The 23,157-nt window shown below is 38.7% G+C and overlaps 3 protein-coding genes across 3 annotated transcripts; 1 reads left to right on the top strand and 2 right to left on the bottom strand.

Moving 5' to 3' along the window:
* The first annotated feature begins 2,458 nt into the window (after positions 1-2,458).
* On the top strand, positions 2,459-5,672 carry LOC104218583 (leucine-rich repeat receptor-like tyrosine-protein kinase PXC3). Its single transcript, XM_009769111.2, has 2 exons — positions 2,459-4,920; positions 5,018-5,672. The coding sequence occupies exons 1-2, from the start codon at positions 2,577-2,579 to the stop codon at positions 5,341-5,343; spliced, it is 2,670 nt and encodes an 889-aa protein (XP_009767413.1). The 5' UTR covers positions 2,459-2,576; the 3' UTR covers positions 5,344-5,672.
* Positions 5,673-10,006: 4,334 nt separating this feature from the next.
* LOC104218584 (protein WHAT'S THIS FACTOR 9, mitochondrial) lies at positions 10,007-13,092 on the bottom strand. Its single transcript, XM_009769112.2, has 2 exons — positions 12,899-13,092; positions 10,007-12,052 (listed from the first exon to the last, which is right to left on the bottom strand). Exon 2 carries the CDS (start codon positions 11,687-11,689, stop codon positions 10,445-10,447), a length of 1,245 nt encoding a protein of 414 aa, XP_009767414.1. The 5' UTR covers positions 11,690-12,052; positions 12,899-13,092; the 3' UTR covers positions 10,007-10,444.
* Positions 13,093-16,374: 3,282 nt separating this feature from the next.
* Positions 16,375-22,612, bottom strand: LOC138883304 (uncharacterized). The gene is made up of 2 exons (XM_070163985.1): positions 22,597-22,612; positions 16,375-17,096 (listed from the first exon to the last, which is right to left on the bottom strand). The coding sequence occupies exons 1-2, from the start codon at positions 22,610-22,612 to the stop codon at positions 16,375-16,377; spliced, it is 738 nt and encodes a 245-aa protein (XP_070020086.1).
* Between the last annotated feature and the right edge of the window lie 545 nt (positions 22,613-23,157).

Raw genomic sequence — 23,157 nt, forward strand, 5'->3', positions numbered from 1 at the left:
AAATATTAGTGCCACGTAGGATTGGATGTCCACCTTGGACAAACTTAACAAAAAAAGGGTATATTTGAATCGATAGTATTACGGCAGGAATATATTTGGACCCAAAGTATAACGAAGAATATATTTAAACTTTTTCTCATAGTACATTGGTATATTTGGTCCTTTGCCGTTTAGTTAATGTTGGCTTGTCTAGCAAGTGAAATGTTAGGCGAGATCACGGTCCCGATGGTGGGATTTCGGATATAAACATTAAGTATTCTTCACTTTTTTTCTCCTACTAATAATATATTTTTTGAGTTTAAGTTTATATATCGACGATGTAAAATTATTTATATAATTAAGTTAATTATAAGATAATTATAAGTAAATTTATATGACAAATATAATTAATATTTGGATAAAAATAAAATGTTATATGTTACCATACTTCTTCCATTTCAAAAAGAAAGGACGTATTACTATTTGGGGAGTCAAAAGATATTTTTTATCATGTTTCTGCAAATACTTTTTAAATATTTAAATTATTAACAATTGCGACTTATAGTACATGTAATTTTTTTATAAAAGAATTATAAATTTTATATTTAATACATCAAAAGTTAGGTAATTTGACCTTCCTATTACAATTTTTTTTTTTTTGAAACGAAGGAAGTGAATTAGTGGAGTACTGTAAAAGATCATTATTTTGATTTTAATTTTGCCCGCCCACTTTCCCTTTCTCTTGCTGGTTATGTCATATCAGAGAATGACAGGGCAGAAGACCAAAACGACATATCTCACATGGGACGGAATCCTAGGCATATGTATGATATTCTACTTTAGGATACTCCCTTTGTTCTTCATCTTCTTGGATTTTTACAATTATTTCTATACCATATGTAGCAAATTTCCTGGACAAATCTTGTGCTTCTTCCACTCCAATATGAACACATTAGCTCCAAGAAAGTTTTATATTTTCCCTCCATCAATATTGTTTATGTTTTTCATTCTATTATGGTATTTGATTGAGCAATAGTGTTAAAGAATTATGGCACCTACTAAAAATACAAACCCATTATACGCACTTACTTAACCAATAGTTAAGTTATATGTTCTCAATTGAAAGTTAACTTGCTTGGTTTGATATAAATTTTGAGTGAGTGCTAGTAAGTATTTATTGAACTGAATTTGTATTCTTAAACATGCTATGATATTTTTATGGTTATAAAAGCATGTCATTACAACAACAACAAGCCCAGTATAATTTCATATAGTGGGGTATGGGGAGGTAGTGTGTATGCAGCCTTATATCTACCTGTTGAGATAGAGAAATTGTTTACAATAAACTATCAGCTCAAGGAAGCGATTTGGGCACTCTAATTTCTTCAAAGTAACGCGCCGAGGCACGACCCGACCAATTAACGCTAGGAGCGCATCGCTGGCAGAAGGAACGAGACGATCGGTGCACACCTAGGGCGGACCGCCGGCCCATCCCAAATATTGTTCAAATATTAAAATGATGTACAGTGAGAGACGGATCCAGACTTTGAAGTTTATGGGTTCTTATAATGATCTCAAGTTAGCAATCGAGTTCACAATTAAATATTTATAAATATTTAATAAATTTTTTAATATATGTACAAGGACTGTGCAAAATCTACTAGGTTCCCGGGAACCCGCACATTGCCCTTTAGATCCGCCGGTGGATGTACTAATTCTTTTTTTTGGGGGGGGGGGGGGGGGACGGCATAAACAAGAAAGAGTGCAATATAAAGTGAACAAATGAATTATTAACTTTTAGAAGGAGATTATATTAATCTTATGATAATTATTTTGAAAAGACACGATTTATTTGATTGCAAGTATACATATGTATCTTAAAGGGGAAAAAATGTGATATTATTGGAAGTAATAGGAAGTAGCAGTTGCAGTCTGAGATTATTGATACAGTTTCATTCACTCACACTGCTCATTTCTCGTGACACTGTCAGTTTGAGTTGAGTACTCAAATAGTCATATCACTTGCAATAGATTCTCTCTCTCTCTATTTTTCTCTTTTCAGAAACTCCCAACACACTTTCTTTCTATAGGGAGGGATTAGGACACTAGGAAAAACACAACACCTGGCCCATGTACACCAGTTGCCTAAATCAATGTTGTTTTGTACCCCTTTTCCCTTTTTCATCATCTTCCTATTTTTTGTCCTTAAAACTCTATCTTTTCTTTTTCCCTTCTCTGCTACCTTAATCTAATCAGCAACTTATTTCTTCTTCTGGTACTTCTGTTTGTTTTTTCTTTTCCACATTTTTCTCCACATGGGGTTCATTCACTTCTTTGTTGCTACATTTTCTTTCTGAATATTAAAGCTTACACCTTTATTGTTCTGTTCCATTTCACGATTCCTGAAATGGCTCACTTCCTGAGTGTTTCAAGTTTGAATCTTTCTTTTTCTTTTTAACCCTTTCTTGTCTCTCCTAATTGAGTCTCAAAAAGACTTCCCTTTTATGATTGGGTTCTAGCATTTTCTTCCTAATGGATTCTTGATTGTTCCATTTTTTGGGGGGAAGAAGAGTGTTTTCTTGATAAACAACCCAAAAATGGAAACTTTGAGGTTGTTCACTGCTTTGTTAGTTGGTTTATTGTTAGGTTGTCAACTTGGTAATTCCCAGGTTCTTCTTGAAAAGGCAATTGTAGAGGCAATTGGTAAAGAGCTAGAAATATCTGTGTGGGATCTGAACACCTCTAATTTCTGCTCTTGGCATGGCATTAGTTGCAGTTCAAACAATTCTATGGTGGAAAGGCTGAATCTTTCTAGTTTTCGGTTACAAGGTAATGTGACTCTAATATCTGAGCTTAAAGCATTGAAGTGGTTGGACCTTTCTAACAACAATTTCCATGGCTTAATTCCATCAGCATTTGGGAATTTGTCTCAACTTCAGTTTCTTGATTTGTCTTTTAATATGTTTGGAAACTCTATTCCTGGAGAATTTGGTAGGCTCAACAACCTTAAAGCATTGAACCTTTCAAACAACTTGCTCACTGGTTCAATACCTGATGAGCTTCAAGGGTTAGAGAATTTGCAATATTTCCAAATATTTACTAACAAATTGAATGGTTCTATTCCAATGTGGATTGGGAATTTGACCAACCTTAGAGTGTTTGCTGCTTATGAGAACGAGTTTAGTGGTGATATTCCAGTTAATTTAGGCTTACACTCAGAGCTCTTGTTGTTGAATCTTCATTCAAATCTGCTTCAAGGGACAATTCCCGAGAGTATTTTCGCTATGGAGAAGCTTGAATTTCTGATCCTGACTAATAATAAATTGACTGGCATTATTCCTGACTCAATTGGGAATTGCAAAGGCCTTTCAAACATTAGAATTGGGAATAACAAGCTCATAGGTGGCATCCCTAAAGCAATTGGAAATATCACTAGTCTTACTTATTTTGAAGCAGATAATAACACTCTTTCTGGAGAGATTGTCTCAGAATTCGCGCACTGTGCTAATCTCACTCTTCTTAATTTAGCTTCAAATGGATTTTCTGGTACTATTCCTCCTGAGTTTGGCCAGCTCAACAATCTGCAGGAGTTGATTGTTTCTGGAAATAATTTGTTTGGAGAGATTCCAACATCAGTTCTTAGGTGCAAGAATCTCAACAAGCTTGACTTAAGTAACAACAAATTCAATGGAACCATACCGGGAGATATATGCAACACATCCAAGTTACAGTTCTTGCTGCTGGGACAGAACTCATTGAAAGGGGAAATACCTCGCGAGATTGGGAATTGCATAAAATTGCTTGAGTTGCAAATGGGGAGTAATTATCTTACTGGAATCATCCCTACTGAGATTGGTCATATGAAGAACTTACAAATCTCATTGAATTTGAGTCATAATCATCTCCGCGGCCAGTTGCCCAAGGATCTTGGAAAACTTGACAAGTTGGTTTCTTTAGATGTGTCTAATAATCAGCTCTCAGGGAATATTCCATTGGAGTTGAAGGGCATGCTGAGTTTGATAGAGGTTAACTTTTCAAACAATCAATTCACAGGCCCTATACCCACTTTTGCACCATTTGAGAAGAGCCTAAATTCAAGCTTTCTTGGAAACAAAGGGCTCTGTGGTGAGCCTTTGAGTAGTGATTGTGGAAATATATATGGTTATGAGCACAATGGTTACCATCACCGAGTTTCCTACCGGCTCATTTTGGCTGTTGTTGGTTCTGGTTTTGCAGTTTTTGTATCCGTTACGGTGGTTGTTTTACTATTCATGATGAGGGAGAAACAAGAGGAAACCACCAAGGAAGCTGGAAATACCACTGATGAAATTTGTAGCAAACCGGTGATCGTTGCGGGGAATGTTTTCGTTGAGAATCTCAAGCAAGCAATAGATTTTGATGCAGTTGTAAAAGCAGTCAGGAAAGATTCAAATAAGATTAGCACGGGCACTTTCAGCGATGTGTATAGAGCAGACATGCCTTCTGGGATGATTTTGTCTGTTAAGAGTTTAAAGTCAATGGACAAAACTATAATTCATCACCAGAACAAAATGATCAGAGAGCTTGAAAAGCTAAGTAAACTCTGTCATGATAATCTAACTAGGCCTATCGGGTTTGCAATCTATGAAGACGTCGTTCTACTCTTACATCAATACTATGCCAATGGGACGCTGGCTCAGTTTCTTCACGAGTCTAGCCAGAGACCTGAATATGAACCTGACTGGCCGACGAGACTTTCCATCGCCATTGGAGTTGCAGAAGGGTTAGCGTTCCTTCATCACGTGGCCATAATCCATCTTGATATTTCTTCAGGGAATGTGTTTCTTGATTCTAATTTCAGGCCTTTGGTTGGTGAAGTTGAAATATCCCGACTTCTTGATCCGTCTAGAGGGACTGCAAGTATCAGTGCTGTTGCTGGCTCATTTGGATACATTCCTCCAGGTATTCTATGGCTCGAAAGACTAGTTAAGATTTTTATTTTTTTTATTTTTCTGGAAGTTATACTTATGGTGTCTGACTAATTCCTTTTCTTCAACAGAGTATGCATATACCATGCAAGTAACAGCTCCCGGAAATGTCTATAGCTATGGGGTTATTTTGCTCGAGATCCTTACCTCTCGATTACCTGTTGATGAAGCTTTTGGTGAAGGAGTTGATTTGGTCAGGTGGGTTCACGGTGCATCTGCAAGAGGAGAAACACCAGAGCAGATACTCGACGCAAGGCTGAGCACCAATTCTTTTGCTTGGAGGAAAGAAATGCTTGCAGCTCTAAAGGTAGCATTAATGTGCACCGACACCACTCCAGCAAAACGACCAAGAATGAAGAAGGTGGCAGAGATGCTTCAAGAGGTTACACAAAGTTGAATCAAACTTGTATCATCCAAAAGTTTGTTTAATCTCAGACCTTCAGATCAGGAATGAAATTCACTATTCTTTGCCTACAGGACAAAATAGTTAAAACTCTGTATATTGGCTGGGCTTACCACTGTAATTTTGATATGACATCAAAGAGAACAAGGAGAGTTTAGATGGGGAGGGTAAAAGCCAGAAGCAGTCCTTGATATGGTTGTGATATGTACCATTTTGTACTAGGCCTCTAATCATATAGAGTTCTTTTTCTGCAGCATATGTAAATGGAGGTTTGGCATATCAATTTTTGTTTGCAATTAGCTTAAGATATGTCTTTTTGTTTTCATTTCCTGGTTCTTTAGGGACAAGATAGACATAGATGCTACATCTCGGTTTCGATAAAGTGGAAGTTTAATTGTGCTTTGCTTCCCTTTAATTAGGAGAGGCAACACCTTTGGACTAGGGAACATATTGAAGATCCTGCTGCTGCTGTATATCGAATAGGAGCATGCAACGATCTGACCGGTCATTTTAAGAATTAACGCTCCGATCCCTTATTAACTGTTTTCCCCGTGTTTGTTTCTGCTATTGTGAGTTGACAGGAGGATTTATTTGGAGTTCCGGAGAGTTTTGGGACACTTAGTCCTTAAATGAGAGTTTAAGTTTTAGAATTTGAACCGTAGTCGGAGCAGTGTGAAGACGGCCTCAGAATGGAATTAAGTTGGCTCCGTTAGCTCCGTTGGGTGATTTCGGGCTTAGGGGCGTGTTTGGATTGCATTTTGGAGGCCTGTAGCTTATTTAGACTTTAAATGCCGAAAGTTGAATTTTTGAAGTTTCCGGTTCGATAGTGAGATTTTGATCTAAGGGTCAGAATGGAATTCCGGAAGTTGGAGTAGCTCCGCAGTGTTGAATGTGATGTGTGTGCAAAATTTCAGGTCATTCGGACGAAGGTTGATAGACTTTTTGATCGAAAGCGTAATTTGAGAGTTTTTTGGGGTTCTTAGACTTGAATCCGATGTTAAATCGGTGTTTTGATGTTGTTTTGAGCTTTCCGAAGGTTGGAACAAGTTCGTATGATGTTTTAGGATTGGTTGACAGGTTTAGTTGAGGTCCTGGGGGCCTCGGGTGAGTTTCGGGTGCTTAACAAAAATTGATTTTTGGACTTAAGCAAAATCTAATTGCTAAACCTGTCATAACCGCACCTCTGTGTGTGGGACCGCAGGTGCGGCGCCGCAGAAGCGGAATTGGGTCCAGACTCCAGAAGTTGCAGGTGCAAGACGTGGAACGCACCTGCGAGACCACAGGTGCGGAAAGGCAGTTGCAGAAGCGAAAAGTCCCCGTTTAATGAAAAGTCGCAGGTATGACTTGGTCTTTGCAGAAGTGGGACCGCATGTGCGGTCCCAAAGCCATAGATGCGGTTTCACTGGTCAGAAAATGGGCAGAATAGAGGGTTTAGTTTCAAAATCTTAGAAATTGATTTGGAAGCTCGGGATTGGCGATTTTGAGAGAGATTTTTACCTGGGGGTTTTGGGTAAGTAATTCTTACTCGGTTTTGACTAATTTTCACGAATCTATGCTTAAATTCATCCTTTAAATTCGAATTTGGGGTGAAAAATTGGAGAAAAGTTGAAAAAGTTCTTAGACTCTCACGAATCTAAAAAGTTGAGTAATTTCTGTATATATGAACTCGTGAGAGTGTGAGGATTCCGAATTTGTAAATTTTATCCGATTCCGAGATGTGGGCCCGGGGGGCGTTTTGGTCAATTTTTCTAATTTCGCGTTTTAGCTTAGAATTAATTAGTGGAATCAGTTACTTGAAGTTAAATTTACATTATGAAATTGAATTGAATAGATTTGGGTCATTTAGAGTCGAGTACTCGTGGCAAGAGCGTGGTTACGGGTTGATTTTGAGCCGGCTCGAGGTATGTGGCTTCCCTAACCTTGTGTGGGGGAAACTCCCCTTAGGATTTGGTATTGTTGATATTTGAAATGCCTTGTACGTTAGGTGACGAGTGCATACTCGTGCTAATTGTTAAAAATCATGTTTTCATTAATTAACTTTAATTGTGTTTCCATTCCTATTTATACTACTCGCAATTTTAAGCCTACTATTAGCTTAGGGAAGCATGTCTAATTGACTTAATTGTTTTACTTGCTCAAACTGCCTTATTTGGATTCTGTGCAGCATGCTAGGCTAGAAATACCTGTTTTACCTTGGTATGAAATTTAAATTGAATTGAGTATTCTTCGTGTTGCTGCTGTGTGTTTACTTTGGGACTACGGGACGGTATCCCAGGAGATCTCATTGCATATTTACTTTGGGAATACGTATTTGTATTCCAGGAGATCCCCCTGCACTTTTATATTGGAACTACGGGACTGCACCTGGTAGATTTTCCCAGTACTGGATATTTACATTTGGGACTACGGATCGGTATTCCAAGAGATCCCCGCGCACTATGAGTTGGACTACGGGAAGGCACTTGGGAGATCCACTGGATATTTATAATTGGGACTACAGGACGGTATCCTGGGAGATCTCCGGTTGTTTCCTCTGTGTTGAGCTGTATTCTTTCTGTGCTTATTTTGCCTCTGTTGTAGTTGTTGTTGTTCTTACTATCCTGTATTACTTACTATTCTTTGCACTTAATTGTATTGTCTTATTCTATACGGTTATACCTTGTTTTTCACCTAAACTCAGTAGGACCCTGACTTTCCTTGTCACTACCTGACCGAGGTTAGGTTTGGCACTTACTGAGTACTGCTGTGGTATACTCATGCCCTTTCTGCGCATGTTTTTCATATGCAGATCCAGGTACTTCAACTCATCCCTACTACCCTTGAGGCGAGGCAATTTCTCCAGAGACTTCGAGGTATATCTGTCGCGTCCTCAGACCGAGGAGTCCCTTTCCACTCTCCCTTAAAGTATTAGCCCTTCTGTATTTACCTTTGTTTAGGCATTCTGGAGTTAGACACTTGTAGTCATTCAAAAGCTTGTGATTTCATGATATTCCGGGTTTTGGAAAATGTTGTTTCAGTTCGAGAGTTTGTATTGTATATGCCGAGCGGCATCTCAAACGCTTTATTATGTTATTTCTGCAGTTTTGACTAGTTTTATTCTGTTGTTTTCTGTTTCTGCAATTTGTTAGGCTTACCTAGTCGTAGAGACTAGGTGCCGTCACGATACTTCAGGAGGGCGAACTGGGGTCGTGACAAAGCAGGTGGAGGGCGGGTATGGGATTTGTGTAGGGGTGCCCGGGGAATTGAAGGAGGAATAGATTGACCACTAGATTTACCACTCTTGGATTTTCCCTAAAAAAAAAATTTTAACGAAAAATCCATCTTAATTAATCAAACAATACGAAAGTAAATAAAACAAAACAAAACTATAATATTAAAACTTAAGAGTTGGAACGAGTTTACCGAATTGACGAACAACTTGTTGAAAATTAATTATTGTTGAAGACTTGAATACTTCAATTTACCAACTTCACAATTTTTCATACAAATTGCAACAATAAAATAACCAATCATAGAAGAAAATTAGAGAGAGATTGATGATTTTGTGAGAAAAATGAAAGAATGAGGGGGTATTTATAGTTGAAAATAGGGAAAACGTATAATTATAAAAAGTTTGGAGGATTAAATGGCTATTTTATAAATAGCCAACGGCTAGAAACAACTATTTTTAAATGCACTAACGGCTAAAAACGGCCATTTTGGCAGAATTTTTTTTTTAAATAGTCGTTGGGCCCGTTTAGGCCCACTTAGAATCGTTTAGGATCGGTTGAACCGGCCCACTTATCAGCCGGTCCCCATCCCAAACGGTCCCGGTCTCGCGGGCCTATGTAAAGAGACCGGCCCACCTGGAAGCCCACCCCCACCCGGTCCCGATCCTAAACGGTTAGGCCCGTTTAGGTCCACTACCCATTTGGGCTCGCGGTCCTCAGTCGGTCCCGGGCCTAATCAGCCCACATGCCACCCTTATCTGTAGTGGATGGACTTCAGCTAGAAGTATAGTCTAATTTGTATAAAGAGAATCAAGAAGAGTGTCAGCGGGAAAAGGAGGAGTGGTGGATTTCATTATCATCTCAAAAGATTATCTTAAGTACCTTCCCAAAAAAAAGGACAATAAAAATCAAATTGGAAGTAACAGTTTAGGACACGTTGTGTTAGAGCAAAGTAATTAAAAGATAAGTAACTTGCTTTACATAATACTGTATCCCGTCTTTTCAAGCTTAGTGCTTGGATTAGTCCCTTTCTAGTAGGTTTGGTTTCTCATTTGTTACAACAAGCATTTACATTGCTCTTTTTTATTTTTTAATTGAAAAACATTCTGCATCTTGACACAACTGAGAAGAATTCTGGGGTCCAGAGCTTTTATTATTATTTTCACTCGAGACCTCCATCTTTCCACAAAGTCAAGACACTCGACTATCTGAATTTCTTCTAGCTAGCAGGGTAATTAATTTCTGGTGAAGCAAAATCATCAAGAAAATGCTTTAATTGTTCCTACTGATGGAATTGGCCTTCCTAAGTAGACGTATCATATGTAACTGATAAATCCACAAGTGATTGTCAGCATGTTGAGGTCTCACTCTCACAGGCCACGGTTCAATCAATAGCCAAACAAAGCATTGGATCTTTGTCACCTAAGAAGAAACAACAAAAGAAAGCATAAAACAAAGGAAACAAAAAATTTTAAATTAGATGTCTGAGAAAACAATGAGATACAGTGAGCTCAATAACTATCCAACATCACTTCATACATGTAGCATTGTGCCTTTCAGATATAGAGATAGAGCACATCAACCATGTAACAATGTATCTCGCGAGCAAATCGTGTACTCTTGTTTAAGACTTGAAGCTCCATTGATAATACATCATGCTATGTGTCCTTTGCATGTTCTGTGGTCAGTGCCATCATACTGGAATCACCATTAACGAATGAGAGGTGCAGAATTCACGCGCTATGTCCACCTTTCCACCCAAAAAGCCTTTATCCCACCTTGGAAGCTGTTCCAGATTAAGAAAAAATTTCCTGGCTGCCTACTTAAAACGGTTCTTCTTTAGATCCAAGACCTTAAAAAAGAAGAAGTTGTTTTAGCTGCAAACCTCAAAGAGCAGAGCTACTCTGTTGCAGTTTCACTTCTTCATCATCTGTATAATCCAAATCCTTAATATTCATGTTACCCTGATCATGTGGTCTATTGTTTAACCTTTTACGTTTCAGTATACCCTCTGACTCCTTCATCAAACTGATGTATTTTTTCCTCACTTTTGCTAAAGGATGTTGCTCTGTAGCCCCTCTATCACAGTAAGCTTCTTTTAGTATTGCAGTGCAAGTCTTATTATTCAATGACAAATAGAAGATATAAGGATGCCTCTCAAACGCCTTGTGAACTTTTTGTGGCAACCCTAAGTGTTTTCTAAGACACAAAAGCTTCTTCCTTTCTGCAGCATGCTCAACAAACAAACTAAGCAACTCGTGAAGCACACCCACCACTCGTTTTTCCGCTATATCGCTATTTGGATCCAAACCAGAATAATTCTCATAGGGTGAAACATATGGAAGCCTCTGAAACTCATCAAACCAGTCTGCAATCTTCCTTTTAAGTCTCAATCCCTTTGACGGAAATAATGGAAATTCTAGCACCTCACCCTTCACACCACTATACACTCCTCTCCTCATTGCATTCCTCTGCATCATCGATAAAAATCTCTCACTTCCATCGACATTAACAGCTAGCCCTTTCAATCCATCTTCCATTTCCACAAGTCTGAAACACTTATCAAGGTTGTCTTCTGGGTTCCTTAAGAATTCATCGGGTAAACCCAAATACCATTGCAGACCCTGAATTACCTTTAAAGGAAGCATCTTTTCCCTGCCACTCATCAGTATCAACTTCTTCAGCCTCGAAACGATATCATCTTTAAATTTTACATACACCTCTCTCTCCTCTCTATCAAGCTCAACAGCCCTCTGGGTCAGCCTAAACCAAGGCAAATTGTAATTAGGGCCAGTAAATTCCTCAAAAACAGATGGGTACAACCTCAAGAACCTGGCAACCTTAATGGGTATTCCTAACTCTAAGCCTTTCTTTGAAATAGCAGAAATGGGGACGCAATAATCATCAGGTGAAGAGGAGACTATGCAGTTCTTGAGAGCAATTAAAGGCTTGAGCTGAACTGATCTGTGAATGGTATCAATGGAGTCAAAAAAAGAGTCTTTCTTCCATTTCATGTACACATCTACATAGGTCTGTCTCTGGATGTATGAGCAGGGAAGTGAGTGGCTGGAAGAGAGGACTTCGTGCAAGAGACATACAGAGTTTCTGCTTCTCCTGACGATCATCGCCATCACCTTCTTTATTGTTTTTGTGCTGTTTGACTGTGGCTTTTCAGGTCTTGGGAGAGGCAGCAGGTTGATAGTCAATTGAAAATAAAAACACACTGAGTTATATATACTAGCTGCCGTTGGCCCGTGCTCTGAGCCAACTAAGAAGAATATCGTACAGTTTAATGGAGCTGAAAAGCAGCAATCATAGTACTTCCTCTGGCAAGCTAACACTCTCCAGTGACAGCTAGCTAATACACTTTACTGGTCACCTGCACTCCTGGAGGCCACTATGTTATACTGGCTGCCTCGCCTTTTTACACCTATCCTTCTTGATGATAAATTTGAAACAATGACAATGGCTGAATAACCCGCACATATATTCACCTGAACATATTAACTAACATGAGGCTATTGTTTGGAGGAATAACATGTAAGCATATAGAAGTAACCAGTATTTAAACATGTTTGAAGCGCCAATTGACAAGAAATAGAGATCATTTCACTGATGTCCCCTTAACAAATGACTGTTATATGAAGTATGACCACATATAAGCCCCAAAAAGAGCTAATGGCAAATAAAAAGTGCTGGTTTGGGATGTAAGAAAGCAAGATAGTTTTAGAGCATCAATTAAGAAATATAGGAGGGCAACATACTTGGAATTGAACAGATGATAAGTTATAGGAAACAAAGTTCAGGTAAGTAAGAAATTTTATTATATGTTGATGTTTATTTGGTAATCTATTTTCTTCTAATACTTCAAAATCCAAAGAAGCAAAACTGGTTATTGCTCTATGCTACAATAATTTACTTCCGGTTTCTTCCATCAGATGCAAGGAAAATCAATGTTCAAAGACGAAACAAACCAACACAGTCAAAGAAGCTCAAAACCAATTAAAAGATGTAAACTCTAAGGAACAAGAATTAACGGAGCATGACATATGTTGTAGCCATATACAAAGAACTTTCAACTATTGTATCACACTCTTTCAATTTCAAATGCCAACTGCTAACAGAAACCCAGTACAGAAACAAGATATGTCATTGCATAGCATAAGGTGTAGTCCATATTCTAAAAATTTCCAGAGTTCAAATGCTTTACTAAGAAACAAAAACCCAGTTCACAGAAAAGTCAGGAAACAATCCAAACCCATTAATATAAGCTCAAAGACATTATCTTTATGCAAGAATCAGCAACTTCGTCTATAAACCTAACCCCTAATAGTACTTACCGGTCACCGGCGGAATTAAAGGCAAGCGACGACGTATGGAGGCAAACCTGAAGAACAGAACGGATAGGCTGCGAATGAGAAAAAAAAAATGGAAGAGGAAAAACCAAAACTTCCACCGAGAGAGAGAGAGAGAGAGCAAAAAAACGATATACTATTGACGAGTGTAGACGTTTTGATAATTTTTGCATTTTTCCATTAAAAAAGTTTGCACGAAAACTGAAATTGGAAATCGTCCATTACTCTTCCGTAAAAGATCGCGGAAAGAAAGAATTAACTTAAACAGCGGTCCATCAAACCTAAAATAGCCCACGAATAAATAATAATATATATATATATATATATATATATATATATATATATATATATATATATATATATGATAATGTGTTTCTTTTTTATTTTTAGATTTTTTCATGTTTGATAATTATTTTTGTCAACAACAATTGTTAAATAAATTATTCGATATCATGAAAAGAATGTACTCATTTTATTAAAATAAAAGAAAATACTTCTTTTACGTCATGAAAATAAATACTCATTTTGTTGAAAAGAAAAAAAAATACTTTTTCTACATCATAAAAATAACAACAACAACTACCCAGTAAAATTCCACAAAATGGGGTCTGGAGAGGGTAATGTGTACGCAGACCTTACCCAGAGGCGGCTTAATGGTATTGGAGGCCTAAAGTCAAGTCATAATAAGAGGCCTTAAACTTGTTTCATAATTTTAGATTTTTTTTTTGAAGTATATTCTATCTTCTTTTTGAGATGCAGTTTAATATTGACGATGTAGCCAACCCCTTTAATATTTGTTGAAACATTTATAACCTTTGATAAGATTTATTAAGTTTAATGTTGAATTTTTTCTTTTCACATGACCATCAACATAACTCACTATATAGCATTGCCTCCCAAGTAATCGTGGGGGAATTTGTATTTTACAAAGATGATAAACAATCAACTATAATTTTTTACGATCTAATTAGCTTGAAGCGTGTCTACATAGAGCTTAAAGAAAATATCTTACAAAGAAAGAGTTATAATAAATCTGCTCAAGTTGGAGTAAAAAGAACTAGAAAGTAACTGCAGATTTGATTGCCTTTCACTTTCATTTGAATTTTCTCAACAAACTCCGAAAAAAGACAACATAAAATATAAAATTATGTTATTAACAATTGTTGACAAGGTAACAATAGATGGCTGAAGAAATTTCTTTTCACTATTTAATAATAAATACAATAAATATTTAAATGACATCTAAAAAGAGTAACTTTTGGGGCCTCTAATTTTGTGAGGCCTAAAGCGGCCGCTTTAGTGGCTTGGGGGTTAAGCCACCTCTGACCTTACTCCTATCCCGATAGGGCAGAGAGGCTGTTTCCGATAGACCGTCGGCTTAGAAAAAAAAAAGACAATTCATTAATAACTCCTGTAGAAACCGTAATAGTAACAGAATAACAACCAAAAGATAAATGCATGCAATAACAGTAACCAGTAACTAAGGCTCGGGGCTAAGATAAACAGCAAGGATAGTATGGATTCAACATAAACTGCAAGCCATCTAAGATCAACCCTAATCCAACCTCGCCTCACCCCCGGTATGAAGTAAGGAAAGCTCTACTACCCCCTAACCTACAACCCTAATGCTTGACCTCCAGACCTTCCTATCAAGGGTCATGTCCTCAGAAATCTGCAGTCGTACCATGTCCTACCTAATCACCTCTCCTCAATACTTCTTAAGCCTCCTTCTACCTCTTCTCGTACCCACCACGGCCAACCGCTCACACCTTCTCGCCGGAGAATCAAGGCTTCTCCTCTGCACGTGCCCGAACCATCCGAGCCTCGCTTCCTGCATCTTGTCATCCACAGGGGCCATGCCTACCTTCTTCCGAATAGCTTCATTCCTAATCTTATCTATCCTATTGTGCCCGCACATCCACCTCAGCATCCTCATCTCTGCTACCTTCATCCTCTGGATATGAGAGTTCTTAACCGGCCAACACTCTGCCCCATACAACATGGCCGGTCTAACGACAGCTCTATAAAACTTACCTTTGAGTATCGGTGGCACTTTCTTGTCACACAAGACTCCAGATGCAAGCCTCCATTTCATCCAGCCCGCCCCTATATGGTGAGTGACGTCCTCGTTGATCACTCCGTCACCCTGGATCATCGACCCAAGATACTTGAAGCTATCTCTCTTGGGGATGACCTGTGATCCAAGCCTCACGTCTCTGCCTACTTCCCTTGACTCAGCGTTAAACTTGCATTCCAGGTACTCTGTCTTAGACCTGCTCAATTTGAAATCTTTAGACTCGAGGGTCTGTCTCCAAACCTGCAATCTCTCGTTAATACCGACCCTTGTTTCATCAATTAGAACTATGTCATCAGCAAATAACGTACACCATGACACATCCCCTTGAATATGGTGTGTCAACGCATCCATCACCAAGGCAAATAAGAACGGGCTAAGCGCAGAACCTTGGTATAATCCCATGACAACCGGGAAATGCTCTGAGTCGCCTCCCACAGTCCTAACCTTAGTCTTAGCTCCATCATACATGTCCTTGATCGCTCTTATGTAGGCTACCGGCACACATTTTGCCTCAAGACATCTCCAGAGCACTTCCCTAGGGACCTTGTCATATGCTTTCTCCAAGTCAATAAACACCATGTGCAGATCCTTCTTCTTATACTTGTACTGTTCCACCAACCTCCTAATAAGGTGGATAGTTCCGTAGTGGAGCGACCCGGCATGAACCCAAGCTGATTGTCGGATATAGACGTCGTCTTCCTCACCCTCACCTCTACCACCCTCTCCCAGACTTTCATGGTATGGCTAAGTAACTTGATACCCCTATAATTGTTACAACACTGGATATCACCTTTGTTCTTGTACAACGGCACCACTGTACTCGAACTCCACTCCTCCGGCATCCTCTTCGTCCTAAAATTTACATTGAACAAACCAGTCAGCCACTCCAATCCTGCTCTACCCACACACTTCCAAAACTCAATCAGAATTTCATCTGGCCCGGTCGCTCTACCCCTACTCATCTTACTCAAAACCCACACGACCTACTCCACCTTAATGCGCCTGCAATACCTAAAATCTCGAAGACTCTCTGAATTCCCCAAGTCCCCTAGCACTATATCCCGGTCCCCCACCTCGTTTAGAAGACCATAGAAGTACGTCTGCCATCTCTGCTTAATCTGGGACTCTCTCATCAATACTTTACCATCCTTATCTTTGATGCACCTTACTTGGTACAGATACCGGGCCTTCCTCTCCCTCGCTTTAGCCAGCCAAAACAACTTCATGTCCCCGCCTTTCTCCCCCAATTCCTCATATAGGCGGCCAAACGCTACATTCTTAGCCTCCGTGACCGCCAACTTTGCCTCCTTCTTTGCCACCTTGTACCTCTCTCTATTCGCTCTCCTCTCCTCCTCGCTTGTGCTCCTTGCCAACTTCGCGTATGCTACCTTCTTCGCTCCACTTTACCTTGGACTACATCATTCCACCACCAGTCGCCTTGGTGCCTGCCAGAAAAACCCTTCGACATCCCTAGCACCTCTCTTGCCGCCTCCCTCACATAGTTCGCCGTCGATGACCACATAGTGCACGCGTCTCCACTACTCCTCCAAGCTCCCACAACGGATAACCTCTCATCCAACTCCTGGGATTTATCCTTGGTTAAAGCTCCCCATATATTCCTCGGTCGGCCATGAGCATACCTCTTCTTCTTCTTCATCATAATGCTGACGTCCATCACTAAGAGCCTATGCTGAGTCACGAGTGTCTCTCCCGGGATAACCTTGAAATCCTTGCACAATCCTCTATCACACCTTCTGATGAGAAGGTAATCAATCTGAGTCTTCACCACCGAATTTTGGAAAGTAACTAGATGCTCCTCCCTCTTCGAAAAAGTCGAGTTCACAATCACCAGCTCGAAAGCCTTGGCGAAGTCTAACAGCGAAGTACCTCCTCTGTTCCTATCCCCAAGGCCAAAGCCACCATGCACCTCGCCATAACTACCAGCAGCTGACCCAATATGGCCATTAAAATCCCCTCCAATAAATAACCTTTTAGTAGGTGGAATACTGCGCACAATCTCGTCCAAACCCTCCCAAAAGCGCCTCTTAACCTCCTCATCCAAGCCCGCTTGCGGCGCGTAAGCGCTTGTTGATACCCAATTTTTTTCTATATATTTTTAATACATAAAAATACTTTAAATAGCATATATGCATATATAAGCATGCATAAGTATTTTATAATTTTTTCTATATTTTTAAAGTCTTCAAATTGATTTATTTTCTCCCTTTTTACCCATAAAATCTCCAATAATTATCCTTCAAATTATTTTTTGTGGTGATTTAGCCATCTAAATTCTGTATTTATGCCAAAATATTGTTAAAATATTTTTAATGTATTTTTATAATTGCATTTACATTTTTAAAGCTAATTTGCATATATTTACAATAGTAGTCCTATTAATGCACAATTACATTTTTTTTGCATAAAATGATCTTCTATATTTTTAAAATATTAAATAGATATTTTAAATCATTTTAGTACACGAAATTATTTTTTTAGAAATTATTTATTATTTATTATAAATTATATAAGGTTGAATTGTCTATTTAAAACTTAGCCAAATTGTATTTCAATTTCAGCCTCATTCAACCCAATACCCCAACCCAATTCTTGATCCAATTACCCGACCCAGGCCCTAAATACACCTACCCGACCCAAGACCCCCATCAGATCATGGCCGTTGATTTAAAAGATCAACGACCCTCGTTAAAACTTACCTTTTTAAATTCCAAATGACCCCCCAACCCTTATCATTTCTATGCACCCGCCGCCCTATGATCCTCTCTGCTCTCAAAACACTCTCGACCTAACCCTAATCTTCAAACATCGATCTCCCATCTCCGGTGACCTCTCATCATCTCTTGCACCTCAAATGGCTTCTCTCATGCCATTCTTGCGTTCTCTAAGGTCCTCAAGGGCCCAGGGCCATGCCAACTTGCATCTAGGGTTCATCTCCTGCCTGTTCCTGGCTATTCCAGTGTGATTTCAAGCGAAATCATTCTATATTTGCTACGATCCTTGGGATTCTAGACAGGTTTCTTCATCTCTATATGGGTTTCTTTCGAAACCCTAATTTCTTTTCTACACCTCCTAGATCTGTACAAATCTAGGATGATTTGAGTTTGTTTCTTGAATGTTTTACACTATCCTTGAGGTTCTTTACAAGAATCATGTGATTTCAAGTGTTTTTCATCTTCTTCTAAAACCAGGGTTTTTGGAACATCTTTTAAAACCTTGTCTAACTGATTCTTTGTGTTTAAACTTCTATTTCTTACATATTTTGATTGATTCTATGAGTCTACTACATCTTAACTCGCCTATGCTGAAAGCCCTAATTTTTAGGGTTCTTCGTTTGGTTCTGTGTATTAGCATGACTGACCGGTTCTCGTTTTTGAGTTTCTGTGATTTCTCGTGACTATCTTGCCTTGATATGTTTCTATTGAGTTTCTTAGCCTAAACTTACACTGATTCTATGTGCTTGTGTTCATCTTAACTGTTCAAGACTTGCCTCTTTCTCATTGAATCAGTATTGTTTAACTTTCATGCTTTCTAGAGTTGTATGTCGACTTTTTCTCTTGACTATACATGTCTTACTTTATTTATATGCTAAACGCTAACTCTTTTCATGACTTTCTCTTTGATTGATTCTGAATTCCCCATTTCTTGGTTTGATTTGAAAACTTTCCTTTAAACCTTCGATTCTTACCTTCCTACTCAATGTGATTGATTTACTTGCCTAAACTAACTTTCCCTTACCTTGTCTACATGGTTATTTGATTCTTACCGACTATATCCTGAATTAGAATTTTCTGAACCTAGCCCTAATTGTTTACTCTGTGCCTATTATGTTTGAATTATTTCCTTGTCTGTTATGCCCCAGTTACACATTGATTTCATTCCTTATTTGCTACATGTTCTTACCGTTTGAATAGATTCTCTTAATTAAGGGAGTACTTGTACTGATTTTGCTCTAATTGGTTCTGAGTTCCATAATTACTATACAATTGTGATTCTTGCCTTATTTTAACCTAGTTTCGAACTACTATATATATGCTCTCTCATTAATAGTCAGACACGAACACCTTAGTTCAAACTCTCTTACACTCAAAACCTTCTGCTCTCTCTCTTTTATTACTAGCTATTATTCTGAGTTAGCCGGCTGCAAGCTAAGGCTAATTATTGTGCTCTCCTATTCTTCACTTTGTGTTTACTATCTCTTGACTGGTATGTTCTGATTTCAATTCAAGTCCCAAAACCAATATGTTTCTTTTACTGCTTCAGTTCATCATGTTTCTAATTTGTTTCTATCTATGGTTTTGTTGTTCAACATATAATTGACATGTTTACGTTACTGCTTCATCTAGTGTGCTAGTCCAACCCTCTTAGGGCCTTTCAGAACATGTTCTACTCCCCTGGTAGTCTGTCTCAACGTGACTCTACCCTATTTTGAATGCTTGTCTATTTGTTATCCAGTTTTGATATGAATTTACTTTGCAAACTGATCTGTCACTTTAAATGTCTGATTCTATGATTGGTTCTGAGATTCATACTATGTTGATACCACTAGCCATCCCCTAATCCCATAAACCACAAGAACTACTATGCTCCTGTATACTATGTGCTCTATGTGTCCCCCAATTCCCATCACCCCTGTGTGTAGGACTGTTATTTGAGTGTTGCTGAATCTGTCTTGGCTATATGTTTGATCTGCTGTTTGTTTGATTACACAACTCTTGTTAAAAGTGTTTTACTAAACAACCCTCCTATTTATAAAACTACTGAGTCTTTTCAAATACTACTTTCCTATTAAACCTTTTCAAAACCATGTCAAGCACTCTCACTCTACTCTTAGGTCCTTAAGTTCTGCCCCTCTAGTGTGTGACTACCTTGGGATCCCTATGAGATCCCTCTGAACTCTGATACACTGGAGCTGGCTCTTCCAAACTAAACTTACTCAGTTCTGGTTATAAAGTCTAGGTGTGAGCACTGCCCAGGATCCTTGAGATCCTTAGGGAACTCTGACGCACCTAGACAATGATATTGTCTATGGAATTTGGCATTTGAGGCTATTGGAGGCTTGGTAAAATCACTTGGGCCTGCTTCAGGCTCCTTATATTGTAACTTCTTCTTTTATTTTTATCTATTTATGCAATTTATTCAGATGGTCTGTAATAATTATTTGTAAACGAATATTGGAGGTGGCTAGTGAAAAAGGGAGGGTAGTTATATATGTTATCAATATCAATGGGTAGAAACCGTGCCTTAGGTTTACATTTCCTATATGCGCATTAGAATCCATGTCTAGGACCAACACATTAAAAGCATGTCATGCATTAGATATCATGTTTTAGGTTTACTGCTTCAGCATCTCATTTGACCTTATTTATCACTTAGAAATCCTACTTCTAGGATAAATAACAGCATTAACACAAAACTGTTGCTCCTATGCATCTGGAAATCATGCTTAATATTTCTGTAACTCTTTGAGCATTTAGAACTCATGCTTCAGGAATTTTTCTGCATTTTTACATGTGCATATTAGATACCCTGTTTTAAGATCTCATTCATACTCGCTCGGTCACACCTAGTTAAACTACTGATGCATGAAAAAGGACATAAAATGGTATCACCTCCGATTCTACTGTTTTAAAATAGATTGGTAATAACTCCATGTATTCTCAGATTCACAACTCTTAGAACAACATACTTTAGGAATAATAACTTCTAAACCATTTTTAATAACTCTGGTAAATCTTGTGCATGATCCCACGCCTAGGCAAGCCCTAGGTAATCAAATTTTTATAAAATTGGAGACTGCCTCTTTATGTGTTCAATGTTTTATGGTTAACATGCTTAAAATCAGTAGGCAAACTGATAGGGCCATTACTTCTGAGTTTATAAAATAAACTATCTATCTTCTATGTTTTGATATTCATTTAAACATCATGCCTTAGGATCCTGTTTAATAATACTGCCCTTATTTGTGTTTGAGTCGTGCTGCTTATGTGCATTATTTGTGGAGGTAAACTTGAGCCTCTAATTGTTTCTTTTCTACCTTATGTGCTAAACTCCTATTTGTTCTTGCCTGTCGCCTAGTATTTTCTCCTTTTAAACCTTAAGGGTATGTCTAGAACTGCCCGTAGATAGAAGTCCTGATTTCTTCCAGGACCATTAAGAAGGGACGGATAACAGCATGCAATAGAGATCGTTAAACAATACTCACTTTAATAACTGCTAAGGGGTGGGAAGGGTAGAAAAAGGGATATGATGACTACGCGCTAATGTGACGTGTAGCCCTTCATTGAGAAGTGTTTACCGGACATTGCGTGGGGTGATCCTGTAGGCTAACTAACCTAGGACCCCTCCTTTCCAAATTCCTTTCGCTTAAAACTTCATTTTTTATGTACACAGCTTGTTCAAATCCTTTATCTTATTATCTGAGTCATACAATGTCCAACATGCTTTATTTGTAATTATTTGTTTCAACTACTTATTTGTTAAAGGACTAATTTATAAGTATAAGTTCGGCCGGGACCCACAGTTGTGGACCGAGAGGGGTGCCTAACACCTTCCCCTCAAGGTTATTTCGAGCCCTTACCCTAAATCTCTAGTAATGCAAACCAATCCAAGAGTTAATCGCTCTAGGTACCATAACGCACCATAATCCGTTAGGTGGCGACTCTTCAAATACCCAATTCCCAAAAGGAAATGAGTTATTACCCCCATGAACGTCGAAACCCGAACTTTCTCCATGAAGGAAAAAGGGGCGCGACAGCATGGCAACTCTGCTGGGGATACCTTTAGGCTCTTACCATAATGAACTTATCTTTTGTGAATTAGTCCAAGCATGTTTTACCCCGTACCCTTTCCCCTTATTTGAATTTAACTACCTATTTTAAGAATTTAAGTTTATTTTATTCATGAAACTAACTTTTCTCTTTGTTTTCTTTTTTCGTAACTGTATTTCAATTATTTAAATACTGTATTTATTTTTCTTACGTGCAAATACCTGACTACATGCTATTAATTGCTGCATATATCATGCTTCACATCATATCCCACTTGTGCGTATCAAATCCTATAGCAACGCTTAATGAGTGGTTGTGCTCTTCCTATTTATTACCCTTAAATTCGGAAAAGGCTTATTTGCAGTAAAACCAGTCGATCAGCGGTGTAGTCGACGGTTCCGTGCCTTTCCCCCTCAAGTTGTCCGCTTGAGGGTACCAGTCTAAAACTCCATAGTAACCTTACTCTAATCGAAATTGTGCATGAATCATGGTCAAACCTAGTAGGATCAGTTATGTTGTCCACATAATGATCCTTTAAGATAAGCCTTATCCAAATTCCACGGATGTTTCCATAATCCCAACGGACACAACCACGTTCTATGCATTAATTTGGAGAACTAAATACCAATATGGTAATCATGAATGTATAAATAGCTGAGTCTGGGGGGGAAGGCCTAACCCTTTTGTTTTGCAGAAAATGAGGCACGAGGTCCCCAAATTCGGTATAGTTAGCTACATTCCACCATTGCTGTTAGATTGGTAGGAGGACCTTTCCTCAAGTGACAAGAAACATGTAAGGAAGTACCTGGGTAACTTGCCTTCCCTGCTAGACATTGAGCCAAACAACAAGTTGATCGAGGCTGCCACTTTATTTTGGGACAGTGAGAGGTGTGTGTTCCGTTTAGGCAACATAGAAATGACACCACTTCTAGAAGAAATTAGAGAACTTGCAGGATTGACTTGGGATAGTCTCGGGTTATTGGTGCTGGAAAATCGTACCGGTAAAGGGTTCTTAAAGATGATGAGGTTGAAGAAGAATGCTGACCTGGTATGCTTAAAGGAATCTTACATACCCTTCGAATATTTGTATGAGAGATATGGCCATAACAAGTCCTACCGTACCTACCATGATGAGATCTCTCTCACTTCTCTGGGTCACATCCACCGCAGAACGTTCGTGTTCATTGTATGCTTCTTGGGCCTGATAGTGTTCCCAATGAAAAGGGAAAGAATCCACATTAGGTTGGCCATGGTCGCCAAGACTTTGATAGAAGGGATCAATGGACTGATATACACTATAGTCCACATGATCATAACCGACATCTACAGGGCTCTGGAGCGCTGCCAAAGAGGGGTCAAACATTTTGAGGGTTGTAACT

The sequence above is a fragment of the Nicotiana sylvestris genome, chromosome 12 (genome assembly GCF_000393655.2).
Source record: "Nicotiana sylvestris chromosome 12, ASM39365v2, whole genome shotgun sequence".
NCBI lineage: Eukaryota > Viridiplantae > Streptophyta > Magnoliopsida > Solanales > Solanaceae > Nicotiana > Nicotiana sylvestris.